Source organism: Perca fluviatilis, chromosome 13 (assembly GCF_010015445.1).
Source record: "Perca fluviatilis chromosome 13, GENO_Pfluv_1.0, whole genome shotgun sequence".
Taxonomy (NCBI): Eukaryota; Metazoa; Chordata; class Actinopteri; order Perciformes; family Percidae; genus Perca; species Perca fluviatilis.
The window spans coordinates 26,049,459-26,069,407 of NC_053124.1; the positions used below are offsets into that span (position 1 = coordinate 26,049,459).

The following is a 19,949-nucleotide window of genomic DNA, read 5'->3' on the forward strand; positions in this document are numbered from 1 at the left end:
ATATCCGCTAAAATCAACCTTTTACCATTGTCACCGTGAGCATGTTAGCGTGCTGATTTAAGCATTAAGCTTAAAGCACAGCTGACCGTAAGTACATACTCAAAGAGCTGCTAAGATAGCTGTAGACTCTTGTTGACAACATAAACTGTAATAAGATAATAATTATTGTTTGTTGAAGTATATGCTGGGGATAGACTGTAAACACTATCTTAAATGCCAGCAATGTAGTTTATAAATCCGCTGTGACCTTTTGCTTAAAAGGCTAACGCTTACTGCAGCTGAAATAGACAGCCCAAGAGTCTTCGATCAGAGTACAGTAGGAAAATATCCGCTTTAATAGGTTGACAATGAGTAAATGCCTCCTTTGATGCAGAGCATTGATACCATCTGATAAATGTCAACATGTCCACGCCTTTCTCCGCACAAAATTCAAAGTGACCTGCTGTACCCTGACAAATACATTCCCAGGATGACCATTTATAAAAATAGATGCCAGGTACAATGGTTCAGCTTCTTAATATTCGAGTCACGAGGGCAGGTGATAGAAATGGAGTGGGTGTGCCTGTTTCTTTCTTTACTGGGCCTTTGTGGGGCTCTCTGAAAAAGTGGCTTGTTAAAGTGCAAGGCCGGCACTGGCTTGCTCACTGGGGGCAGTGCTGAATAAAAACATGCTCTTCTGAAGGCAGTTAGCATCAGGTTGCCAGCAGTGTACTTGAGGGGAATGCAGGATGGAAGGAGGTGACAGACACGACTGAAAATGTTAAATCTTACGACTCAGGTTTGAAGGATTGGAGCATCAACGTGTTTACTAGTGAAGGAGATAGGTGTTACTCACCACCTTAGTGGGCTTGAGTGATTCTCCATCAAAGTGTGTGAGGCTGGAGCTGTCTTCTGGGAACCCATCACAGTCCTCCAGCTCCTGAGAGTTACAAGGGGGCTTGTCGCTGTCAGGGTTTCCGTTCTGGATAAAAAAGGAGGAACAGGAAAACAAGGCCGAGGCCACGGTTACACTCGTTTTGCATTTATTAACATGTAAAAAGGCTTGATTTGCACTGAGGACCTCAAGTGGACCCAGATGATACTAATGAAGTGTAAGGGCGAGAGAGGATATGGCTAAAAAAATGCTGTTGAACATGAGACGGAGGGTAACCCAAGTGTGATGATGTGTACAAGATGCAAGACAGAGGAGGGCGAGGAGCAGCTGAAGAGGGAAAGGACAGAGATGATAGGCTAGAGGAGGAGGGAGGGCTGCTAAAAGCTAGAAGAGCGGACTTAAATAAGAAATGTCTGTGAGGTCATGTGGAAAACTCCTGAGAAAACAAGCAAAAGCGAAAGCTTGGCCTCATGAAAGTTTAATGTTTGAGTAATATTTTCAAACACGTACTGCTGATTGATTTAACACCGCAGTGATTCAACCAGACATTTATCAATGGGGCAGGGCGCTATGACATTATATAACTATAATTAAATGAACTTTATGACGTTTATTCCACAATATATTTCGCTTTACTATTTCCTGGGTGTTTCAAATCCCCAAAACAGTACAGTTTTATGGTAATATTGGGTTTACTGGATTGTGGTTTTATATAATTTGTATTTAATTCGCTGGATAAGATAAACAGACATTTCAGTCTTATTTATCAACCATTTTGCAACTGAGTTTCTACAAAACACTATATCCCAAAATATATTGATTTATTTATTGAAACATTTGGTAACACTTTATATTATGGGTGCCAAATGTCAAGAGTAATTTCCTAATCATTTTTTAGGAATTTTCCGAAAAAAAGAATTATGAAAATTTTTACTAATTATAGGAAAAATGGACATTAGTAAATGGAGTATTTCAGCAGCAGGTCAGCTTGAGATGTAAAAATGTGTTTATCGAAAATCAGCAGAATGCCATAAAAATTTGTGAACTAATTCTTGCTCCCCAGAGGATGAAGTTTTCTTTTTTCTTCAGAACAATGCTCTAGACAAAATGTCAACTTTGCACACAAAATATCTCATGTTGTAATTGGTAGATTAGCATTTAATTCGTGGGCAGTTTTTACACTCGTAAATTTACACAAATGTTGGGTATTTTCATGCAAGGGAGGCAGCTTTGGCAGGATATTTGTTTTAATGGTGGCACGGATGAAAGACATTAGTATTTGAGTTATCAGCATGAGCCTCAGCCTACCAAGTCTTCAGAGGTGAGGAATGTCAGTCTCTCGTGGATGAGGGCAGCTTGCTCGTCGCTCATCACGTTCTCCCCTCTCTTGTCACCCATCACCAGCTCCGACCACATCGGTCCCTCAGTGCGCTTCTGCAGGGTCACCTCCAGGCTGATATAGAAACAAATAGAAACATATTCCTTCTCATTCAAAGTGCTGATCATCAATGAGTCATATACATGCAAATGAAAAGGCTTGAGTGTGCAGACAAGCTGTGTCAGAAAGCTCACAACCTGATTTTCTATTTGTCACAAGCTGCCAAAAGGTTCCACACTTTCAGAAATTGTCTGACAGCATGAGTTTTATGAACTACAGAGCAAACGGTGTACTTGAATGAGAATGATGCAAACAACTAGTAAACATCCAATCAGGAGCAGTCTGGTAGGCTGAAATGCAGTTTTGATGAGAAAGGTCAGAGAAGAGCTTGATGGGTTATTCAGGGTGACAGGACTGTGGCTGATCTGGTTTTGACAGAAATGAGAATACAGAATTTTCCTCAGTAGCAAGTGTTTGAAGTTGCAGCAGAATAAAACAAGAAAGAAAGTATATAAAAAAAGGTTAGCAACATTACTAGCAGCAATTATTTTCTATCCTCTATACATTTTTGTACTGACATTCAGACTAAAGTAACTAAAATATTATTATCTGCCAACATCTTGTCTCCAATAGTCACAGAAGTTCAATATTTTTTGTTGCCAAAACATGAAAATAAAATAATGCAACCACCAATCATTGTTTCTACATGGCTAATTTATACAGTAACATTAATTACTGACAATAAAGGCCTACACAAACATTGCTACTGCAACAATGCTACTCATAGGTTGCAGAGTCTGCATAACATTATGTCTTTATACACATAAAACCTATACACTTGATCCTTTTTCACTTTACATTATGGTAATGAAGATCCATCTTTATGAATTCAAGCCGAAATACAAATAAATTAGAACAAAATCTAAAGAAAATTTCCATTTTGCAAGAGCAATTTTATCTCAGTTCTCAAGGTTCCGAGTATATTTAGTCACAGTGCACCAATTGCCGTTTTCCATTAAGCAAAGATAGCATAATGAACAACTGCATGTTGGTGCTTCATGGTTTGTGGTTCTGAATGTATCATGTACTCGCCAATGCATTATGGTCCACTGAATAGGGCTGAATGGTGAAAAGGTACAATGTACTGTTTTAAGTGCATCACAGTACGGCACAGTACCACATCTGCAAACTATTAAAAGCATGTTTGATGGTGACAAAAATAAGAAGAGAAACAACGTAATGCATGTTAACTGTATTATTTAGCCAAATACTAATTTTTAAATAATGTTACTGTAACAATTGTGTACCCTTTCCTTTATGGCTTATACACATTTTTCCCCCTATGTTTAGGTTTTTTTTTCTGCCTCTTCTTTTATCTCACTCTCTGTTTTTAATCTTCCTGTAAAGCAACTTCTGTTTAAAAAAAAAAGTGCTAAAAAAATTAAGTTTATTTCTGCGTGTTATGTAAACCAATAATTACCACAATTTCTCCTGGGCATAGAAGTCCAGATAAGACTGTGCCAATGCATGCCTTGTGAATGCATTGGCAGTCTAATGTAGCTAAATATGTATTCAAATGAAAGCTTTCTGTTGCATCAGAACTGAATTTTAAAGGAGGCACAGTAATACAAGTCTCACTCAAAAAGGGTCCATGAGCATGACAGTGAGTGAGCATTGGAACTAGTTTAGTAATTCATACAAATCCCTTATTAAATGTAATTAGGTTTAGCTTTAAACATTTGCAGGTAATTAGTTATTAAGCTAAAACACAGTTTTTTGAAGCATAATATATTAAATGTCTATGAGATATTAAAATATCAGGTGTTGCCTACTTACTATTGAATCTTATTTGTCATGATTCATTCTGTACTATGGCAATTAGACAACAGCCAATAGTTACATTTTTGCCATTATAAAAATATAGTTAATTAGCTTCAGCTGATGTTTGTCATTTTGACCAACTATAGCCATGGTTAGCAACAGCTAAAATTGAGAAGTTTACTACCTTAATGGTTTTCTACATTATTCTTTGCTAATTAAAAAAAAGGGATGAGGAGCTATAAAAGGTTCCAAAAAAAGAGATTTGTTGACGTCTGGTACTGAGAACTGGTAACCAGATCCAAAATGGAACTGGCTATCAGAAACCAATCCAAGTCTCTGTTTTTCATGACGTACAAAATTAAAATAAAGTTATAATAATAAAAGTAGAGAGTACTGTGTAATGTATGACTTCACACCTCCAAATTGTAATTACTTTGGGTTTCAGTTCTACCAACAGAAAAGATTTTTTTTTAGGCATAAAAATAGTCAACCTACTATTTAACATGACACGTTGTGCACATGTTGCAGCCTCAATCGAAGAATGGGAACATGGGCCTTCAGGAGCAAATATCATTAATATTCTATTGTGCTGCTGGATGTTATGAAACAGGTCTATATTTGGGAAACAATGGCAAGATATGAACGAGACACAGGACACAAGGACAGCTTCTTAATTCAGTTCCAGGCAGAGGAAAGCAGGATGGTGCTCAGCTGTCTGTCTATAAAATGCATAACCCATTGGTATGGAAAAACATTCCCAATACAAACAATTGGAGTGTTTTTTTCCCTAGATATTTACATTGTAAAAGGACATCCAGACCAAACACACACACACACCAACACACACCAACACACACCAACACACACACACACACACACACACACACACACACACACACACACACACACACACACACACACACGTATTAAAGAAACAGGAAGCATAGATGGAACTGACCACAATAACCACACAGATAAAAAGGTTTTACAAAAGGAGGATATGACTCAACTCATATTGACTACTGCAGGGGTCTTCAACGTTTTTTAGGCCAAGGACCCCTTAGCTGAAAGAGAGTAGGGACTCCCTACTACTGTACATATATTGTATAAAATTGAGTTGCATGTGACTGATGGATGAAAATGAATATATATATTATTTATACATCATGTTTTAATGTTAAACATATATGTGGAAGGCACAGTGAATTCTTAAGCCTAACTGTATGGCTACCTATATTAAGCTTATCTTCAATGTGTATATGAAATGGTTTTCTTTTCACAAACAGGCCAAATTATCTTTCCTAATAATAGGTTGGATTCATGTTATTGCATATTTTCGGACATATTTGAATTTTTGAAAAAATAAACTTTCAAAAACATTTTAGACATAATATGGCGGCCCCGCAGCACTTACTCTGAGGACCTCCTGTTGAATATCTCTGGACTACTGGATTAATAGATCCAATGCTTTATCGTTTTTCAACACTGAATCAGTTGATGTATTTCAAAAAGTTGAGAAAGAGTTCACTTTTCCACAACTAGGACAACATGTTCACCTGAAGCTTGGTGCTCAACAGTCGTCGCACTAAGCTCCAGTTTAGCTAATATATATACTGCAATAATTGGAGCACAAAACCTTTGGCGACTCTAAAAAAAAAAAAGTGAGCCACCACTTCATCTGGCACTGTCCTCGACCTCTATGGGACATTGAAGAAGGGTTCCTACCATGACACTCCAACAATCTCAGGGCATAACTCATCCACCCCTGGCACTTTGCTACTGCAGATCTTTTCAAAGAGCTCAATGAACACTGGGCAAAACGGTTCCCAAAAAGAACAGTCGTATCAGTCCATTCTGTAAGGAATGGGGTGAAACGTATTCGCTTCGAGCCCTGAATTTGACCCTGTCACTTTTGCTGCGACAGCGATGTTTTTCACCTTGTGAGTCTGTCACAGCTCTCATCGCAAGTCTCCACTTTCTCTCTACAGAAGGCATGTTGTAAGCTTTCAGAAGTTTCCTGGGAGTTTCAAGTAGTTCTCCTCCCCTGCTAAAAACTGCCTCAGGGAGGCCCTGATTTAACTTCCTGAGTGGTAGGACACATTCACCTGAAAGCTCAACCTGGAGCCTGGTTACAGGAATTTTTCCCGGTCTCCCTATTCCGGGCAAGGTGACTCTTTTCCAATGGTGTTGATTGAATGTATGACGCTTCTCAAAACTGGCTCATTAACATTTTGGCTTGAGAGACCGTACGAGGACACTGACCTGGGTCACAGAGACAGACAAGGTAATTACAGATGGGTTCTGTTGCTCAGTGTAAAGTGAAATCCTAGCCACAATCCTTAGGATTCAATACATTATAACATTATTAACCCCAAAAAGAAGATGAATACTTTTCACATTTACTTTCTGGGCAATAAAGAAAACTACCCAACTATTAGATGCATTGCATACTTGATACATTTTAGAGACCCAAATTTCTTGACTGTATACTAGGCCATTTCGAAGAGTAGTCTCCACTATCGCTAATATCACAATACGTGAAATAAGTGGCTGTACGACTACAGAAAAAAACAGTGCCGTTACAGGTTGGAAAACTACTTCCTTGAATGACTTTAGAGCATTCATTGAACATTACAAGCTGTAAATAAATAAATACATTATGATGGTAAGTGAAACGTTGCTGACTCAAGCTCCAAGCTCAGAACGCATCTCAGGTCTCTTAAATCTCTAGAATGGTGCATGCAAACTGCACATAGTCAATTTCCATACATTCATACAGTTGTGAAACAATTCTCTGTTCTGAGATTCATGGGGTACAGACTATATGCAGTATGTGAGATCTATGATTTTGATATGAGGTTGTGAAAGAAAGTAAACAAAGGAGAATAAACAAGACCGGAGATGGCAACTGTTCTTTGGAGTTGGTTTGTGTCTCCCTGTTCAGCTCATTCAAAAGCAATACTGCTGTAATGTACCGTGAGGTTTCCTGTGTGTGTCACTGCTGTTTTTGCTCCTTTAAACACTGAAATCAAAGAGCAACTCACAAACATCAACTTTGCACACCTTTTGTCATTTTTGATGATCCAGGCGCTGGCCTCTGGGTCTACAGATGCAAACAGCTGGCCCTCCAGTAAAGGAGGGAAACCCTGAACTCCAAGCCTGATGTTGTCTGCCGTCAGCCTGAACTGCACCTCCTCTTTGGTGACACCCTCAGGCATGCGCACACACACCGTGATGTCCTCCTCTGTCTGCTGCCAGAAGTAAATGGGATCTGAGTTCAAACAGGAGAGAAATGTATGGTGCAAAAGTTAATGACAGTCCTGTGCCAGCTGGTACAGAGTCATACATAAAACATCTAATACAGTGCAAGAGTTGAAGGAAATTACTGTTGAATATTCAGCGACACTGCAGATGGATGACTATTAAAATAAATGAATTATCATCCGGCAAGGGGGACTATGAGGACCGAGCTCACAGTGAAGCTATTAGGCCAATTCTCCGGCACAATTTCACATTTTGACCTGCAGTCTTGATCTGATCCTGGTACACCTAAACTTTTTGCAGATTTTGTTGTGCTTCTGTACAATTATTCTTTAATTGATTTATTTTCAGATTCAGGTTTACCATTGACAGTTTGAATTTGTTGAACCTCTAGTAAAAATGAATGATATTAAATCACTATAGATATAAGTGACAATCTTAGGTCTCAATATTATAATTACAAGAGGATTTTTACAGAATGGGTAAAATTCACACTGTAATATAGATAGATAGATATATAGATACTTTATTGATCCCCAAGGGGAAATTCAAGATACAATAATATAGAGCTGAGGGTACAGTCAAGATAATTTAAAATGCTCACATGGTTTTCAAATCTGAAGAGGACGTTTATACCGTTTAGGAGGAAATGAGGCCATGGTGGCAACATCAAATATGCATACATTTTTGCCCCTTTCATAAACAAATAGGTCATCTTCTGACATTAAAGCCCCTACAACTTTCACATCTTAAGTATTTATTTATAACATTAAATATTCATATCTAAATAAGCAACAACCAATTTATTAAGAGTTTAATACTCAGAAACTCATCTGGACTGTGTAGGTTTAGTTTGATCAGATTTGCATAACAGTGGCCCGTCAACATAAGTAAACAACCCCTTCTGTGTTCAGACAGAAAGCAAAGTAAATTCTGCCTCACATCATTCACATGCATTTGACAGCTGGAACGTTTTTGGTGTTAATGCCCCCCAAACAGCAAATATACCACCTGAACAGATGTTAGCTGTAAGCCCACTAGTAAAGGAAACAGCCACTGTGTCCACTCACACGAGACCCTGGTACTCTTATTTCCCCTCCAGTCTCTCTCCTTTATCCTCGTCTTTCATTTATTAATCAGATTTCCATTGACTTGACTGCCTCTAAAATTAAAGTTCTGTCTGAAAACACAGTAATGGTTGCTACTTTGATTAAAATATTTCTAAACCCTTATGCTGCACATACCTACTCATGTCCTTCAAACCAGTAATAAGAGCACAGACAAAAACACAAATCTATCCTGTGAAATAACCAAAACCCTATCACTCAGTAAAAAACAAATTGAGAACATATGTTTTCAGGGACTTTAAAGGCTAAATATTTACAGTATATGCAAACCAGTAACACCACATTGCTGTCATTTGTTACATTTGCCAAGGATGGATCTGAAAGGTTTTAGCCCTTTTTATCTGCTGTTAACAGATATTGATTATATTTAGTGCAACGTTAGGCCATCATCCAAAGAACTCGTTAGCCGTTTTTGGTGTGGATCCAAGCCAGGTGCTGATTCATGATTTTGCTTAAAAGAATTTCTTAATATTGCTATGGTAAATAGGGATTTTTCTCATAAGCTGCATCTCTTACTTGAATAAAAAAAAATCTGGCACATGCATTGATAGTGGGAGATTAAGATCACAGAATTTCTTAAGCATATTCTTTTATGTCTTATGTGATGATAGTTGTTATTCAACATATCATGGTAATGTGCTGTATGTGCAAGTAACTTTAGACTGTAGGGAGAAACGAAGACAGCTGGACATGTGTGTGTGAGACAGAGGCGCCACTATTTCAAGTTCATTTGTTAACCTGGATGCCAGTGGCTGTGTTTGCAACAGGCTGTGTCAGCTAGATTGTTTCTACCATGTTAGGACAAAGTTGTTATGTTCAAGTGATGTCATGCATATCTATGTGTTTTGTATTCTGTGTGTACCCAACCATATAGAACACCTTTGTATCTTGCGGCTCAGAGAGAGAGAGAGAACCGATGGCTACGTAGCAGCGCTCCCTCTCACAGCATACAGATTAAACTGCCCTTAAAAGAACATCATGAGTCAGTCTCATCTGTCGTCTGATCCTGCCTCTCATCACTACAATTTCTTTATTTCATACATCACATGATTGTCTATCACTACTGCAGTATATACACTATTGGTCAAAACAATTTTTCGAGGTTTTTATTAAAATTCATGCAGTTCAATGTCTTATTGTACCATTGTACTTGAAATGAAAGAATAGAACATATTTTTAAGTTAAAAAAGAAATCATGGAATCAATTTATAAACCAAAATGCATTCTAAATTTTTGACTCATCAAAGTAGCCCCCTTTGTCAGATATAACAGCTGAACACACTCGTGGCATTCTTTCTACAATGGAAATCAAATATTCTTCAGAAAGTTCTTCCCAACTCTGTTGCAGAAGTTCCCATAAATGTGTGGCACTTGTAGGTTGCTTTGCTTTCACTTTTCTGTCCAGTTCATCCCAAACCAGCTCAATGGGGTTTGAGTCTGGTGACTGTGCTGGCCACTCCATGTTTTTAAGCTTACCATCTTGTTCTTTTTTTGCTAAGGTAGTTCTGGCATAGCTTGGACTTATGTTTTGGGTCATTATCTTGCTGTAGGATGAACCCCTGACCAACCTGGCGCATACCAGAGGGTACTGCATGGTGCTGCAAAATGCTGTGGTAGCCGTTTTGGTTTCACTCTGTACAAATCACCGACCCTGGATCCTGCAAAACAGCCCCAGACCATCACGCTTCCTCCTCCATGTTTGACAGTTGATGTCACACACTGAGGAACCATCCTTTCGCCTACTCGACGGTGTACAAAAATCCCGCGTGATGAACTGAAGATTTCAAATTTTGATTCATCAGTCCATAAACACTTTCTTCCAGTCTTCAGTATTTTTTCTTATTCTGACGTCTTAGCAATGGCTTTCTTGCTGCAACTCGACCTATCAAACCTGCAGCTCCTAGTCTTCTCTTTACAGTTGAAACTGAGACTTGCTTATTCCGACCACTATTAAGCTGTGCTTGAAGCTGTTGCCCTGTGAGCCGCCTATCACGCAAGCTGTTGACTCTCAGAAACTTGTCTTCTGATTCTGTTGTGGCTTTGGGTCTGCCAGACCTCTTCCTGTCAGAGTTTCCCCCAGTTTCTAAGTGCCTTTTGATGGTGAAGAATACTGTACTCACTGACACCTTGACTTTCTTCGCAATTTCTCTGTAGGAAAGACCAACATTCTTAAGTGTTATGATGGTCTGTCTCTCTTCCATTGTTAATTGCCTTTTTCCCACCATTTTTATGGCAACACACTACTTTCTGCAGTACAATACTGTTCAAATAATGCTCACGAGGGTATGGTACCACAGTGTGTTCCAACAATACTTTTATACAAACAGAGGGGGTTGTAAGTAATCCAGACAAGTTGGAACACCTGTGGGAATTGGTAGCACCAACTTTCAAAGCTTGATCAACCTCCATTGCTGCAGAACAGCTTTACATTAACCGATTTCTTGTTCCCTGAAAAAGTCCTTTTTGTAAAATTTTGAAATGTACTTTCTTTTTTCAGTTTTGGGTAACCTTACTTTTTTTTTTAACCCCCAGCAGTTCACCACTTACCTTTTGTACCATTTCAAGCTATTCATTGGACTTGAACTGCTAAAATTTCAATAAAAAACTAGAAAAATTGGGGTGTTTTAAAACTTTTGACCGGTAGTGTATGTGTGTTGCAATCCAGATCCAAATTTTAAACTTTATTTTCCATTATTCAAATAAAAATGTAGAGTGTTGTGCAGCACTGGAGAAGGTATGCTCTCTCTAAGTGCTTCCTAGTTGTGAAATGAATAGCTAAAGTGTAATTAGTTATAGTTATGCGTGTTTTAAAAACACAGCACTGAATGAGTTCAGGCATTGGCCCACATTTTTAAGAAGCCAATTTTCTGCCTCTGACTTAGCACCTCCACTGGCGTGTTAGCATTCTATGATCCACTATGAAATAATTTTAACGGTGTGGTAATGAATCAACAAAATAAGTTGTCAGAGAGAGAGTTGCCTTCTATCTATTGTACTGGCAGTGTGAGAACAGTTGTATACCCAGAATGAAACGGAAGTCTTATTGGAAAATGTATGAGCAGCAGGCCTTGTGTCCTTCTTTAAATCACATTTTCATAAACGAGTCAGAGGTTGTTCACTGATAAATATTTCTAAAATAAAGTCCCCTTGAATCCTTTCACTAACAAAGTCCTTTTCATCCGTTGCTGATCAGAAGGGAGATTGAGACATTATTTTCTTTCAGGCTACAGTTTTTTACTGTTCTTGTCTTAGGTTTAAGGTTTCCTCTTTTCTGTAATGTAGCTGTGAGGCATATATAATAAGAGCAAAATACAGTGACCTTATCACAGAACACAGATCACCTCATTTCACTATCTGGGAAACAGAATAATCCAAACTTAATTTAGAAATACTGCTTAGTATTCTCTAGTTCAGATAATACTAATCCCCCAGGTCCATATGTTATCTAATTTTTAGATTCACATCCCAAAACTGCCAGAAAGGATGTACCAGAGAGGCCGATAAGGTTGATCTCCCTCATATTTATCTGAGTTAGTAGACATCGCTGTGTGCATTCAAATGAAATGGTAAATAGTCAATTTATTTATTTTTTAAAAGGAAAGACTAGGACAGTACTCAATTAGACTTTTTATTGCCACACAGACATTTCAGGCAAGACACCCTTCTTCAGCATGTATTCTGGCAATTTCACAAAATATAGACAGGTGGGGTTAGTTATAGGTGACTGCAGGCAGCATGCCAAATACATCTATACAGATGGAACCACAATATTAACTTCATAAGAAATGGGAAAGGAAATCTCATTCATCCCTTTGTTAATGCAGGTATCAGGAAGTGTATCCAAGACGCCGCCCTTTGGAGAAGGAATCTGTCCCTATTACCACCTCTCCGTGGCATCGCCACTGTCTCAATGCCCAAATACTGTAGTTTAGTTCACTCAAGCTCTGGTTCGGACTTTTAAAGTGCCCAGCAACCCATGATTTATCATCATGATTACGAATAGAACATTTGTGTTCAAAGATCTCTAGTTTTGTTTTACCAACGTAATTTGGTAAACCACAAATTTAATTTAGAGTTACATGTGATTCACGTCACATGTGATGTGATTCTGCCCCTAACTCTGATGTCCACGTCTGTCCGTATGGCAATGAAAGACTCTAATTGGAGTGCTGTTCCTAGTCTTTGATTTTTTTTTATGATCTACAAAGGATGATTATCATTTTTGGTCTCATCTTAACAGTCCTTAAAAAGGAGACACTTAAGTGAAGAAAATTAGAAGACACTTTTTTTCTTTTCTTATCATAGACACACAGCATGCTAAACCTGCAATGTCATAAGTATGTTCTTACAGTATATTCTGAAAGAGATAAAGTCTGCTGTTAGTTAAACAAAATTATGCTTTGAGAGAACAGATTGCTTCGATCCAGGCCGGCATTATAACTTTGATTAAAAAACAAAGAACTATGGAGGATATTTAGATACGAAATAAAGTAAATAACCGATTCATACACAGACAACTCTGTGCCAGTTTCTCATAAACAAAACTCCTATAGAGAAAGCTCTGTGCCAGAACAGTGCTCATCTTCCACACTCACTCTGTGATTACTGGCATAGCCTAATCACAGAAATTGGTCCAATTATGATGCTCCAAACCAACAGACCTGCTCTATATCTGGCAGGGATGTGAGGAACTGAGACATGTTCATTATCACCTTTTGTTGTCGACTGAATCAACAAAGAAACCAATGAGAAGGAGAGATGGGAGCTGCCGAATTATTTATTTAATTTCCAAATATTCTCTTTGCCTTTCTAATGTTCATCATTTAAACATTCTGTTGGCTAAACTGCTGTACCGACACAATGCCAAACCAAGACAGAACTAATCTACTTACATAAATGATCCATAGTCACTCTTTAGTACTTTTGGCATTTATACCGTATACATTTATAAGTGAAGTGTTTTTGTTTTCCTGGGATGATCATATTTCAGAAACTTTTCCAATTTGGACGCATTCTCTATCTCTACAGTATATATATATATATATATATATATATATATATATATCTCAGCAGGTCTTCTCCATCAGTGCACCATTAAGTCACCATCTCTGCTCCCCCATTTGCATCTCCTCTCTCATCACTCTTTGAAGGAGCCTCCTCTCTTAACATCTAATCCACTTCTCCCATTTGGAAAGGAGAAAGGCAGAGCGCTGATAAAAGGATTGGCTAAAAAAGCTGCCATTATTCTGCTTCTGCACCATCAACAGACACACACTTTGCCCTGTCTCCGACACCTGAGATCTTTTTTTATATCTTTTGAAAAAGAGGGTGGCTGTTTGTCTGCTCGTTTAGAGGTTGTGAGTATTAAAAAGTGTTGAAACAGGAAAAGATATTTAAAAAACAAACAGTTGGATATGAACATTTGGTTCAGTCCAGACACAGGATGTTTAGTGGAAAAAAAAGTAAAGCCAAGAATCTAACTTGAATCTTAAACTAATCATAATTACTGATAAAAGATTTAGTCAATTTAGGAACAGTTTTGGGCACTTGCTTATTTCTGGTTTTTGCAGTTTGATGAGAAGATTGACACCATTATCATGTCTGTAGGTTAAATATGAAGCTACAGTCAAGAGGCAGTGAGCTTAGCTTTGAATAAAGACCGGAAACAGAGGGAAACAGCTAGCTTGGCTCTGTCAAAAGGTAACAATGCAGGTAATATACATAAAACGAACAAGATACTAGTAAGTGTTAGAGCTGTTGGTAGGCTAATTTCTTGACCTTTGGCCAGACAAACTGTTACCCAATGTTTCAAGTCTTTATGCTAAGCTAAAATAAGCTAAGCTTCCCCTGACTTTACCTTCATATTTATTGTACAGACATGATGAGTGGTATCAATTTTCTTATCCAAGCCTTGGCAAGAAAGCAAATCAGAGCATTTCCCAAAACGTCAATCTTTTCTTTTAACTGATTAGAAATGAAACAAAAATGACAGTCATTTAACAAGTATAAAAAACAAATATTGTTTTGTTCCAGTCTCAAAAATGTGAGAATGTGATTTTCACACTGTTGGGTTTTTGACTGTTGGTCAATGAGCAATTTGAAGACATGGGCTTAAGTAACATGCATTTATTAATAATCATGACATTGTTTGACAAAACAGTTAATTGAATAATCAATTATATAACAAATGTTAATAATATTCATAAATTGCAAACCTGAGCATGAATCCCAAATTCTCACTCTTTCACTGACTGAACTAAACAGACAGTTTAATGCACCACTGCTGTTGAGGAAAGACACACAATGTCAGTACGAGCAGTAATAAATGGCCTAGAAAAGCCAGCTCTGACAGAGACCCCTGTCCGATTGGGAATATTTCGCTGCCTGCTCAGGCGTTTCTATGGCTACAACCCAACTCGTCAGTTTGTGCCTCCTAAATATAATGGGCAGAAGAAGCCGACGTTGCTTGACTGAAAACAACTAGAAACATCTCGTCACAAAAATGCCAAGAAAGGAGTGTTGTAATGATATATCTTTCATGGAGGGAGGCACAACAGCAGCTCGGAGAACAGATGACGTTTGCATTTCACTTTGTTTCAACAGGTTTAACAGACAATTTCAGGCTGTGATCTTTACAAGAAAAAAAAGAAAGAAGCCACTTTTTGGCTATATCTATCTATAAATTGCAGGAACTCTTTTCGTGCTATTGTATGAAATTGCTGTGAGCTGGCAGAACATAACGTAATCTCGGAGATTATTCCTTCACAGCGCTATGCAATGCGAGAAATAACGTTCCAGGTTGGTAGCACACTGCCATGAGACGATGACGCTAATGTCTGATTACTCCACTTTGTCATTGTGATATTTTGTGATTACATTCTAAATCTGCGGTATTCTCTGTCAGGTAAATACAGTAGTAGCTATACAGTGAAGTTGCATATTAAGTGGTTTGGGGTCCTTCTGTAAGTAATTTTGTGGTACAATTTGGTTTTGAAGAATTCTACAAGCAGCAATACCACAGGCCTAGCAATTGCCCGTTCCAAACACATTTCACAGCACATTTTCAACGGGCACCGGACTAGTATATGATCAATGCCAAACCATGTCAAAACCACCTTTTAGTGTTTTCTCAAATTCTAAAGCATCAGATTGTGTCAAAACTTCTGATATAATATCAACACTTTTTCGTAATTAGTTCTGCACATAAAATATTTCAACAAAGAGCTGCCTGAAATTAAAAGTGATACAAATATAATCAGTCGCAGGTAGAACTGAGCAGTCCCGCCTGCTGCAGAGACCTGACAGGATCTAGGCTAAACTGCAGCCGCTTCAGCGACTTTAGAGTGAAAAAACGTTACAGTAAATTGATTTTAAAATGTATACAGGTTGGCAGGATGGCCTTAAATGTTTTGCACAGTCTTTTGCTGTACGTTTTGTAGGTAACTTGTCCTCACCTCTTCTTTCGCGCGAAAGGGAAACACAGCTGTCTGAGATCACATACGGGCACGAGGCTACATTGCGCATGCGTCGAACCGTGCGGCACACACACGCTCCGAACTGAGACAAGCGGACCGAGTGGTTCGGATGTTTTTTTATGGACCGTACCACCCCTAGTAGTAGCTCACATTTAGTGAATTAGGATTTTCTGACACATCCATATGGATATGTCTTCCTCTTTAACATTAAATTTGAGCATTAGTTTTAGGCCGTGTTGTCTTCGTTAAAAACCCTCAAATCAGTGTTTTTATAATAACAATGGCCCAAATGAAATCGTGTAATGGGAAAGTGGTCGCTTGCAGTCACAACCAACCAAACCCTGCAGCTCTAGGTAAACTTTTGGCCTGTTTTAGTTCATTGCTATGGTTTTATTGCCTGCAATTTCTGCTCTCATTAACCCCGTTTCGAGCCACAGTAGGTAACTATTTTTAGCAAGAAAAGGGTCAGATAAACCTAATGTACACTACCTACCCAGCACCAAACACGATAGAGACAAAGTTAGCAACTAGCTGGTAAAGGAAGTGAAGCATTAAGCAGCTAAAGATATCTTTCCAAGGTAAGTTGGTGGTGATGTAGTGCTAAAAGGAGAGGGAATAATGGATTTGAATTTGTCAGAAGGCAAAACACATGAGCGATAATGTTGCCCAGTGTCTACTGAATGTGTAAATAGTAATCACAGTACCCATAACAACTCTACAAAGGGACGATATGCGAGCGTTTTCAACTTGTTGTGGAGATCGTCTCACCCCATTTGCCCAAAAAGAATTACTGCAGCTTTAAAATGACCTTTCTTGAGTGTTTTTGGAAATCTTTGGTTTCTAACAGAAAATAACAGGGAGGGGCATGGCTCAATAATGTATTTTAAAGTGTCAAAATGAAGGGTGGAGTTGTGATGTAAAGAAAAAAAAAACTCTATCCTAACCACAGTATTTTCTAGTAACTTTCTAGCAGTGTGCTGGCAGATTTCTCAGCAGCACCTCTGACCCACCTGTCTTCTCCACCTCCATGGGCTCTGGGTCAGGCAGCTCCACAGGACGCCCGTCCACATGTGTGAAGGCAAACGGTTTCTCCGAGGCCACCATTAACCCCTTCCCTTGTGGCTCCACCGCTGCGTAGTGAGGCACCGACTTCCCCCTGAGGGCCCTCCTCTTCTTTACCTCATACTTCTTCTCCTGACCTGCATGTGGAAACCAAATGACACCGTGATAAAGGCGTGTCTTCCATTGAACTCTGACACAGTAACAGGATAGTACATTTATTTTCGAGCTTATACCTACTAACAACAATACATAATACAAACATTCACCGAGCCCCTAGTCAACTCACTGTCATGGTAAGGGAGAAGCCTTTCATAAGATCACGTATTAAACCATTTGTTGTTGTACATGTTTGCAAATAGTGATTAAATAGTCTTTAAGAATACTACATGGGCATATTGAGAATGATAATACTGGTGATGCCTTGCATTAAAACATATTGTATGTAACATTGCTTTAGGAGACTCACATTCCCCTCTACAATAATATTTGATAAAATTGTAAAGCTAGATGAAAGGTGAAGACAGGTCAAGCATTGAGACACTACACGAACAACCAAAGATTATTCTACATCTGGCAGATATCAGAGGGCTGGATCTTTCAATCCAAATTACTGAGGAAGGGACTCTCAAAAGGCTGCTTCAGTTTTTGTCTTTCCAATCTTTGAATCATTAGTCAGGGTTTCTTTCTTTCTTTCTTTCTTTCTTTCTTTCTTTCTTTCTTTCTTTCTCAGCAAGGGCCAAAGACTTTAATGAAAATTCTCCTTGCCAATTTTTGCTTTAGAATCTCATCTGGAGCACAATAATTAAACCACATTAATGGCAGACCATGACTAACTTCCTAGTATGGTTTAATTAACAAAGGATTTCTGTCGTCTACTGGGTATGAATACTGTAAAAAATTAACATGAAAATGACATAACAGGCTTGAAATTTAAATTCTAATTCAGACCGTATAATGTTTGACACACTTGTCTTGTCTTATTTCACTTCATGCTCAATTACTGAAATGATGATAGGCCAGTACACCACCCACCATGTCCTGCAGTGTTGGCGACTGTGATCCACTCAAGAGACACTGAGAAACCACTCCCTTTAGTTTCCTGTGGGTCTTTCTTGATGCGGAGCAGCAGGACCTCCATGGTGTGGACTCCATCCTGGACATGTGAGATGCTGTGGAGGATGGTGAAAGGCTCCTCCATGTCTTCACTAAACAGTGGCTACAAGTAAAGAATCAACAAATACAGTCAACATTTTACAAGGATAAATTTGATAGTGGGCAAAATCTGGTGGCTGGCATTATTGTTAAAGTAAATGCCAGATGTGGTCATCTGTGACAGAGTAATATAAAATGAATGGACATTCAACTCATACCAAGTGCACAAAACCACTGACTAGACCTGGAACAACTGGCCATTATATCGGAGTCAACTGACATAAAATTAATCTTCAAATAATTTCAACAACTGAAAGTCATCCACGTAAATTATCAAACAGTCATTAGTTTCAATTTGTCAAATTCTTTATTCTGTTTTATATCATTGTGAATTAAAATTAAAAACTTAAAACCGAACAAAACATGTGGAAAAAAATAATAATAAATTGATAATGACATCTTAATGCCTTCGAGAGAGCGAGATATATCATTAAAATACAAAAACAAGATTTAGATTGGAAATGATGCTTCCCACATTTTGAACCCTTTACATTGAGCTTTGACCATCAAGAAGGCGCTATAGAGTTAAGAGCCAACAAAAATGTGTCCAGGAAGTCGTTACTGCCAAATACTGAATGCATACTTTCCTTTATTCCCTCTAACAAAATTTTACAATTTTACTCTATATTTTTATTGACTTTTTCAACTGCATCTATGTTTTTTTAAAGTCATGTTTGTCATGTTGTCTTCAATTATCTTTGTAATCTATGCTGTGTATTAAACTAAAAGATAACTTTCCACTTTGGAGAAATTAAGGTTTCTAACTAAGAGAATATCCAAGATACAGAAATGCAACAGGAATTAGTGCTTAGTAGCAAAAATGTTGCCAAAATGTGGAAAGAGATTGACTTTTACATTTGGTCTATCTACTTTAAGTTAAACTTGGGTCAATTTGGTTAGTGGTAGGTCTCTTTAAAAACTAAATATATCAGCCAGCTATGCGTGCAAAATATATTTCCCCAACAATCTGAAATCAAATCACTATAACTATTCAGTATTCATATGATGCATACACGGATGCACAGGATCCCCTCTGCTTTATATTATCTGCTGACAGCGACAAGACTATAGTATTTAAATAGTCATGAGGAGCGCATCTTATTAACCCCTTATAACCAAACCTTACCCAAATGTAAAATGTAAACCTTTTGAGTTTAGAAGTGTCAGTGCATCTGAATATAAAACTTTAGAATAGCCTTGAATTCAATAACAAAAGGATTTATCCCTGCACCATCCTTTTAGGCTCTAACCGATGCTTTAATGAAGGCCACAGCATTAACTGGCTTAAATGGTCTATAATGCACCTTAGAGATATTTGTCTTTATTGTATAAATAAATAAATGCTAATTCAAACTAGTATTTCTAAATCAGTGTCTACAGCTGTCTGCTTGAAGAAGGTAATGTAATGCAGAGAAGGCCGACTGCATACAAATACCTGGTTAATGTGTCCATTTATTACGGACACACACACACACACACACACACACACACACACACACACACACACACACACACACACACACACACACACACACACACACACACACACACACACACACACACACACACACACACACACACACACACACACACACACACACAAAACAATAGTACTTTAAAATGTGAAATAACCTTTGGCCACACGCACGCACACACAAGCCAATTCCACATACAGCCTTAAAGTGCATAGACTCATCTTATCAAAGGCTTGACTACTACAAGCCAATTACTAAGGACCG

The 19,949-nt window shown here is 38.2% G+C and overlaps 1 protein-coding gene across 1 annotated transcript in view; it reads right to left on the reverse strand.

Moving 5' to 3' along the window:
* Positions 1-19,949, reverse strand: part of nudcd1 (NudC domain containing 1) — a 41,804-nt gene that overhangs the window by 12,070 nt on the left and 9,785 nt on the right. Inside the window, exons 4-8 of the mRNA XM_039820658.1 lie at positions 18,031-18,214; positions 16,947-17,135; positions 7,137-7,344; positions 2,183-2,327; positions 836-961 (exon numbers count right to left, since the gene is read on the reverse strand). Of these exons, the coding sequence (XP_039676592.1) occupies positions 836-961; positions 2,183-2,327; positions 7,137-7,344; positions 16,947-17,135; positions 18,031-18,214 (852 nt within the window). The remainder of the gene's footprint in view (positions 1-835; positions 962-2,182; positions 2,328-7,136; positions 7,345-16,946; positions 17,136-18,030; positions 18,215-19,949) is intronic.